General features: G+C 34.3%; 1 protein-coding gene across 1 annotated transcript; it reads right to left on the bottom strand.

The window, feature by feature from the left end:
* Positions 1-1,719: 1,719 nt before the first annotated feature.
* Positions 1,720-5,916, bottom strand: LOC131076643 (probable LRR receptor-like serine/threonine-protein kinase At3g47570). Its single transcript, XM_058013946.2, has 2 exons — positions 2,525-5,916; positions 1,720-2,431 (listed from the first exon to the last, which is right to left on the bottom strand). Exons 1-2 carry the CDS (start codon positions 5,907-5,909, stop codon positions 1,950-1,952), a joined length of 3,867 nt encoding a protein of 1,288 aa, XP_057869929.2. The 5' UTR covers positions 5,910-5,916; the 3' UTR covers positions 1,720-1,949.
* Between the last annotated feature and the right edge of the window lie 1,930 nt (positions 5,917-7,846).

Below are 7,846 nucleotides of genomic sequence, written 5' to 3'. Positions count from 1 at the left end.
GTAATTATGCTTTAAATGGATGTCAAAAATAGAAATAAGAATTATTAAATATTTTTATTAGTTCAAATATAATATTTCAATTTAATACAGAGTGTCACTCTAGTTATAGTTATTTTCAATGCCACTTGATATGTCAAACATACTCTAGACTTTTCCACAAACAAGTTAAATTGATGCACAATGTTTTTGGATTGGTCAAATTGTGCAGGCTAGATTTTTGTAGGGCATGTATTGTAGTCATATTTTACCTATTTTCTATTGCAATTTGAGAAGTAGTTGTTTAGTTATGTTCATTCTAAATTAAAGTTACTATTTTTTTCATAAATCTTAAATTTATCTTTTGGGGTAACCTCCAATATAGTTATTGAACTTGAATACGGGAATTTTCTATGAAAATCCAAATGATTAACTATTGAAGTTCATCTTATTGTATATTTAATAGAATACATCTTTATTATAAAGTTCATAATTTATATATATTTTTAATAATCTAATTTTTTTCTTTATTTATGAATGTTAAATATTTTATAAGTTAATATCTCTTGACATATACTTAGATTTAAAAAAATATAAATATGCTAATTATTTGTACATTGGTAGCTAAAACGACTATTTGTTATAAGCCACCCACATCATCTAATTATTATATTATATAATGAACTATAAGTAATGAAAGAGTGTTGAAATAAATATTCTATTTTATTCCAATTCTTTATATTTTTCACATAAATACATATTTGTCATGTAGAAAACACATTTATCTACATATTTTACCTATTTACAAAATATTTGATCTCTTACTGATATATAAAACAAATCAATTTAAAACTCTCCAATCTCAATGAAATGATAAAAAATTTGAATTGACATAAATTTTAAAAAACTTCATTTACATTGAAATTCTAATGCATGTCTCACCTTGAGAATGAAAAGTACATACGTTGACTAAATACATAGTTTTCATGAAACTAAAGATGCTAAAGAAATAGTAAATCTTCAAATGCACTATGATTCCATGGAATCAAATAGTTTTCTCTATTCAAAGATCAAACTGCATAGTTTTTCTTTATTTGTTAATTAAACTGTAAATCAAAATACAAGTATTTTATAATTTTCAGGAGATCTTATTGAATAGAATGAAAATGTTAATATTTATGAATAATCAGGATTGAGTATCTGAAAAGCAAACGTTGTTGGAGAGCAATCAACGCTTGAGATTGTAAAAGGTGTTAAGCATACCCAATCCACATATAGGTGCAAATCTAAAATAGCATTTTCTTTTAAAAGCCATTTGAATTGCAGCTGGATGAGAATGTTTCATTGGTAGTGGCTGCATGGCCACTTAAATGCCTCATAGAGGCTCTTAAGAGCCTATGTAAACAAAATGGTCTTACTTTCTTCTCAACTCCAATTGATAGTGTATTTTGTGTTGTCATAGCCCTTTTTTGGGGCTTTTTTTCTTCTACAACCCATTTTTTATAAATTTCCTAATTCCAGAAGACGAAAATAAGTTCTGTAAGTTTTGACAATGCTATATGGTACAAAGAAAAACTAAAATAATAATCATAAGTTAAATTATTCCTTTCCTAGTACCTACCTGGAAGGCTAACAGCATCTCAAATGTTACATAGAAATTCAAAGGTCTCGTACATATTGGTCTATCAATGCCAATCCAATAGAGATCATCAACCCGATGTAGAGAATTATATTTCAGGATTTCACCTCCAAAGAAGTCCCCTATGAACTTTGAATAGGGATTGATTACATTAATGCATCATTATTTCTGAAGAAGCTGAAAAGAAAGGTACAAAGATGACATAGAAAATGAGCTACAGCCCTAGAACTTAGAGATGAGAAAAACATCTGTTTCCTATGATATAAATTATACATATGGTAAGTTCTAATCCATAAAGGGTTTCAAACGATTCTATTGCACCCTTCGCAAGGAATTAATATGCCGAAGAGCTTTCGCTGGTAGAAGAACAATTTATGTCATCTCTTGCTGCTCGTAGAGGAGGAGTGCTCACCAAATCAGATATGGTTGGCCATATTTTGACTGAAATTCCATCACTTCCGGTCAAACTTTCCCTCATACTCTCCAACACCCTTACAACATCTTTCATGGTTGGTCTTTCTTCTGCCGAAACTTTCGAGCAAGCCAAACCAATACCAAATAAGGAAGTGTAACACCGCTTGTACAGATCTTCTATTTCTTCCATGCCCTCTTCCATGCCAACAATATCCCGCACTAAGCTTCTGTCAAGTATATCTACCAGGCTGTTAGGAAAGGCCGAGTTTACCCACTGGTGTAGGTTAAGACCTCCTACAAACATGTCATCTGTTGGTCTCTTCCCTGTGAGCATTTCTAACAACAAAATGCCGTAACTGTAGACATCTCCCTCTGTAGTTACTCTGCCTCCTAGCCCATACTCTGCATTCATGACATTCAACAGTGAGATCACGTGGTTCTAGAAATTCATATAAAAAATTTACCAAATTGACGATGAGAAATCTGGAGGCATACCTGGGGCAATGTAACCCACTGACCCTTTGATGGAAAGTGTTGAAGTTAGAGAACCCACAGATTGTGTACCTGAAGTTAACCTGGCAATTCCAAAATCTGTTACATGCCCTGTCAGGTCATTGTCCAAAAGAACATTCTCGGGTTTTAAATCACAGTGGACTACTTGGACAGAAGAATTGTAATGCAGATATTCCATGGCATTTGCTATGTCAATGGCAATGTCCAGTCGTCTTTTCAACCCCAATTTGCAGTCAACTTGTTCGGGATACAAATGCTTCTCTAAGCTTCCATTTGGCATAAATTCAAAAATTAAAGCTTTGAAGCCAGGGATGGAACAAGAAGTTATGATCCTGGTGAGATTGCGGTGTCGAACCTTTCTTAACACCTTGCATTCAGCATCAAAACTCTTATGAGCTTCTTCATCGTTCAAATTAAGAACCTTCACTGCATATACTCTACCATCTTTCATGTCTCCCCTGTAGACTGATCCAAAGCTGCCCACTCCAACCAACTTGCTCTCACTAAATCCACCAGTTGCACTAAAAAGATCTTCGTAAGAAATTTTGAGGTGCTCCAACTTCTGCATGATATCCCTTGGGAGATCATCTGGTGGTGAGATGTATCTCCACAAGAGACCTAAACCTAAACAGAATACCACAAAAGCACTGGCACTAGAAACTGCCACTATCACTGTTTCTTTGTGTGAATGACTTTTCTGATTTGGGCAATCAGGTAACAAGAATATCCGCGGTCCACAAAGGCCAGCATTCCCAATGAGTGAAACAGTAGCAGTGGCATTAGCAGAAACCCCTCCTTCTGGAACTTCTCCAGTGAGTCTGTTGAAAGATAAATTCAGATAGCGAAGAAATTTAAGTTTCTTCAGGGATTTTGGAATCTGACCAGATAAAGCATTGGAGGAAAGATCCAGGTCCATGAGATACACCAAATTGCTCAGTGCCTCTGCGATTGTACCTTGTAAGGCATTGTTTGATAGATTCAAAGATATCAACCCTGTGCAACTTCCCAGTGCCTCTGGAATGCCACCATTCAATTTGTTGCCTGAAACATCTATAGATTGAACCATTGCAATATTTCCAATCTCTGTGGGCAAGGACCCTTCTAATTCATTCCATGAGAGATTTAAATAGAATTGAAGATTTTTAAGACTGGTAAGAACTTCGCCAGGTATAGTGCCCCTCAGTTCATTGGAAGAGAGGTCTAGCAACTCTAAATTCTTACATCCCCTTAAACTCACAGGTATCTCCCCTGATAATTTGTTGTCACGAAGAAAAAGTCTTCTAAGAGCTTCAAGGCTGCCAAGAGATTCAGGAATTCTTCCGGATAGCTTGTTTTGACTAAGAGACAAGAGTCCAAGTCTTTGCAATTGACCTATCTCACTTGGAATGGTTCCCTCTAATCTGTTGCTTCCCAAATATAGTCGTTCCAAATTTTGAAAGGCTCTAAATCCGGACGGAATGAACCCATTTAGCATATTAGCACTTAAAGCTAAGAAATTCAGGTTGGAGAGATTTGTAATTTGTGGAGGTATGCTTCCATTTACGCTGTTGGATGATATCTCAAGCCAAGCGAGATTGGGAGAAAGGTTGCCTATGGAGGGAGGCAAAGCACCGGTAAACTGATTATGGGACAAAAGTATCTCCTGTAGTTTAGAGCAATTTGTAAGAGCGGTGAGAAATGCAAAGGGCTTACTGCTCTCACTAACAAGGTTGTTGGAATATAAGCTAAGTTTTTTTAGCAGATATAAGTTGCCTACCTCTTTGGGCACTATTCCACTCAGCTGATTGACTTGTAGAAAAAGCAACTCTAGTTTGGAACAATTTCCAATGGAATTTGGTATGTTTCCACTAAGCCTATTTCCCCATAAATTTAGATCCCTTAGATTCTTAAGTTTCTCACAAAGCACTGATGGAATGTGTCCTGATAATTGGTTATCATATAAAGTTATATTTTGAAGAAAAGAACAGTTGGAGAGAGAAGGTGGTATTTCTCCTGTAAGTTGGTTTGAAGAAAGAATGAGTGTATTTAGATAGGGGAGTTTGACTCCAAAATCTGATGGAATATATCCTGATAGTTTGTTCTCATGTAAACCCAATATCTGAAGAGAGGAACAGTTAGAGATGGATGGCGGTATTTCACCCGTAAGATTGTTTGTAAAAAGAGTAAGATATTGTAGATTAATGAGTTTATCTCCCAAAAATGATGGAATGTGCCCTGACAATTTATTGTCCTCTAAAGCTAGAAACTGTAATGCAGAACAATTTGAAAGGGAGGGAGGTATTTCTCCTGTGAAGCTGTTTGTAAAAAGAAGAATATTTTCTAGATGAGCAAGTTTTGTACCAAGAAATGATGGAATGTGTCCTGATAACTTGTTTTGATTCAAAACCAAATGCAGAAGAGAAGAACAGTTCGATAGGGAAGGAGGTATCTCTCCTGTAAGCTGGTTCATAGAAAGATACAGTTCCTGCATATGGATTAGTTGGCCCAGTTCATATGGAATGGCACCAGTGAGATTATTTGAAAAACATTCAAGGTAGACCAAAGAAGAGAGGTTCCCCAGAGAACGAGGAATGGTGCCTGACAATAGATTCAGATTCATATTCAACAAAAGTAACTGAGAGAGCATACCCAGTTCACTAGGTATTGAGCCTTGAAGTTTATTTTCACTCAAACTCAAGTACATTAAGGCTGAGAGGTTACCCAAAATAGAGGGAATGGTGCCTGACAGTCTATTAAAGTTCAGATTCAATGAGTTCAGCTGAGTGAGCCTACCAAGTTCCACAGGAATTGAACCTTCTAGTTCATTAGTACCCAAATCTAGGCTAGTCAAGGCTGAGAGGTTGCCAAAAGAGGTAGGAATAGCACCTGTTATATTGTTCTCTCCTAACATAAGAACCTGTAAATTTGTGAGCAAGCCTAACTCATGGGGAATAGGACCTTCTAACTGATTTTTCTGCAAGGACAAAGCCTGCAACCCAATAAGACTACCAAATTGTTGTGGAATGTGGCCATGCAGACTATTATTAGAGAGAATAAGTACCCCAAGAAAAGACAAATTCCCCATGAAAGGAGATATTGTACCCCTTAAACCCATACCAGTGAAGTTGAGTTCAATAACTCTTACATTCCTCAAGCTGCATGTAACACCAGTCCAATTGCACAAGGAGATACTAGTATTCCAATTAGCTAATGCATCAAAAGGATCATAAGTAATGGAATACCTGAATTGGAGTAGAGCATCCTGATCTGTAATGCTGCCGGCTGCAAGAGAATGAATCACTGGCAATAACAACATACCCACAAACATCATGGTACCCATCTTACTATTCTGCAACAAAAACTTCATTTCTTCAAAGAACAGTGTCATAAAGCAAATGAAAATAACTGACCTTCTTACAATCTTTCTTACAGCCAAGTTCATCAATGCAATACATTTTATAGCCATCGTAGAAATCAAGTGAAGATTTTATTTTAAAATTTTAATTTCCACCAAGTTGTCACCGGGTAGGATCAGAAAATTCCAAGGACGGCGATATTCAAATGTAGGCTCATATGCTCTCTACCAGGCAATTTGCATTAAGGGCCCAAGTCAATTATAAGAAGCAGATTGCAATAACAATAGAAGTCAAAATGTAATAACAGATTTTGGCCTTCAACTTTAGACTTTGGTGCTCTAGCAGGCAATTTGCAGTAACAGCCGAATTCAACGATAAAAACAAATAGCAATAATAATTGAAGTCAACAATTAAAAGCAATTTGCATTAATAAATAAATTTCTTACGAGTAACGCTAAAAGGCAACTTGCAAAACAGTTTAAATATAATATAATATAAATGATTTTGTCAACCAAACACCTATATCCTCAAGATATTGCGGCTGAGCTTCAGTACTCCATAGAAGGAAATTGCCGACAGCCAGTTGTTCTATCGACATCCAGAAAAATTTGACGAAGGCATTTCATTATATAAAACGAATCAACTAACTTTCAAAATCAACTATTCACGGTCAAAAATGACGACGGAACAAATCGTCGTCTTGCGAATCTTCTTACGCACGAAGGGGCTTTATTCGTCAAATTTTTGCTATGGAATCTTTAATTTCCTTTGAATTCTTTTTTAAAGCGTTACAGGCTTTTGAAGTTCCAGCGTTACAGTCTTTTGAAGTTCTATTTTTTTTTTGATGGAGGAAGTTCTATTTTTGTAGCACTAGTTCTCATTAATAAAATGGTTGTCTATGCTTACGGAACTCTAAATTAAAACGTCTATCTAGAGTTTTGGTTAAGATTGTGACAATCGCATTTCATTTTAAAATACCATGTAGACAATAATCTTAAGAACAATTATATAAATATTTGCACATAGATTTATTTGAGAATTTGAGTTTAAAACTGAACAACCATTCAAACAATATTCACACAATCTATCTTTTAAACAAATAAAATATGCATGGCGTAAGAGATATAAAGAGCATTTTATCTTATTTCATCTTTTGCAGAATCGTTTGTTGATTCTATAGGGAACTAAGCTGATCTGTTGAGGAAACGGCTATCATCCTAGTTAAGTTAAGGATCTCATAAGAGATTATTAAACCATGTCATGAATTATGAGGAGATATGCTGGACACATTCAAGAATTTCTTCCTTAGCATTATTTAAGGGATTCAAATCTATGACCCCTCTATAATACCACTTATAGGGAGTTGACCTGGCCATTTCTCTAATAAAAGATAGATTTTCTATTTTATTTTTAAAATTAAAATATAATTCTTCATAAAATATAATAGAATTTCTATTTTTTTAGTTTTTAAATTAAAAAATATTGCTTTTATCAAATTAATAACAAAAAGAACATCTATTTTATTTTAGTTTTTCTTTGCATGATTTAAAAATATTATCTTCATAAAATATAATAAAAGTTTTATTATTAAAATAAAAAATATTGCTTTTATAAAAATAATTAAAAAAATCTATTTTGTTTTAGTTTTACTTTTTGTTTTTAATGACAAGGACTTTTTCATCCATCTATGACTATATATACCTCTCGATATAATTAAGTATTGAGCTATCATATATTCAATATTTATTTATGCTTTGCCCTTTGTTTTACTTTGTTTTTTATTAAATGAAAATGGGGTTTGAAGGGACCTAAAACCCTTTACAGAAAGACCATCCAATCATAGAAAATAGGCGTTAACCAGCCACTGGACATATGAAAAAAAGAGCACCAAAAATAGAGGAATAAAAGCCCGAAGATCTTACAAAGATTTTATTAAAATTTCATCTTTTGAATTAAATATTAATTAATG

This window comes from Cryptomeria japonica, chromosome 10, assembly GCF_030272615.1.
Source record: "Cryptomeria japonica chromosome 10, Sugi_1.0, whole genome shotgun sequence".
NCBI classification, from domain to species: Eukaryota; Viridiplantae; Streptophyta; class Pinopsida; order Cupressales; family Cupressaceae; genus Cryptomeria; species Cryptomeria japonica.
The sequence above is the reverse complement of the archived record's forward strand: the minus strand, read 5'-3'. Positions and strand labels throughout refer to the sequence as shown.

Coding starts and splice junctions, on each gene's coding strand:
- LOC131076643 (XM_058013946.2), bottom strand. CDS start 5,909: ATGACACTGTTCTTTGAAGAAATGAAGTTTTTGTTGCAGAATAGTAAG. Junction 2,432..2,524: donor AGTGGGTTACATTGCCCCAG/GTATGCCTCCAG, acceptor TCATGAATGCAG/AGTATGGGCTAGGAGGCAGA.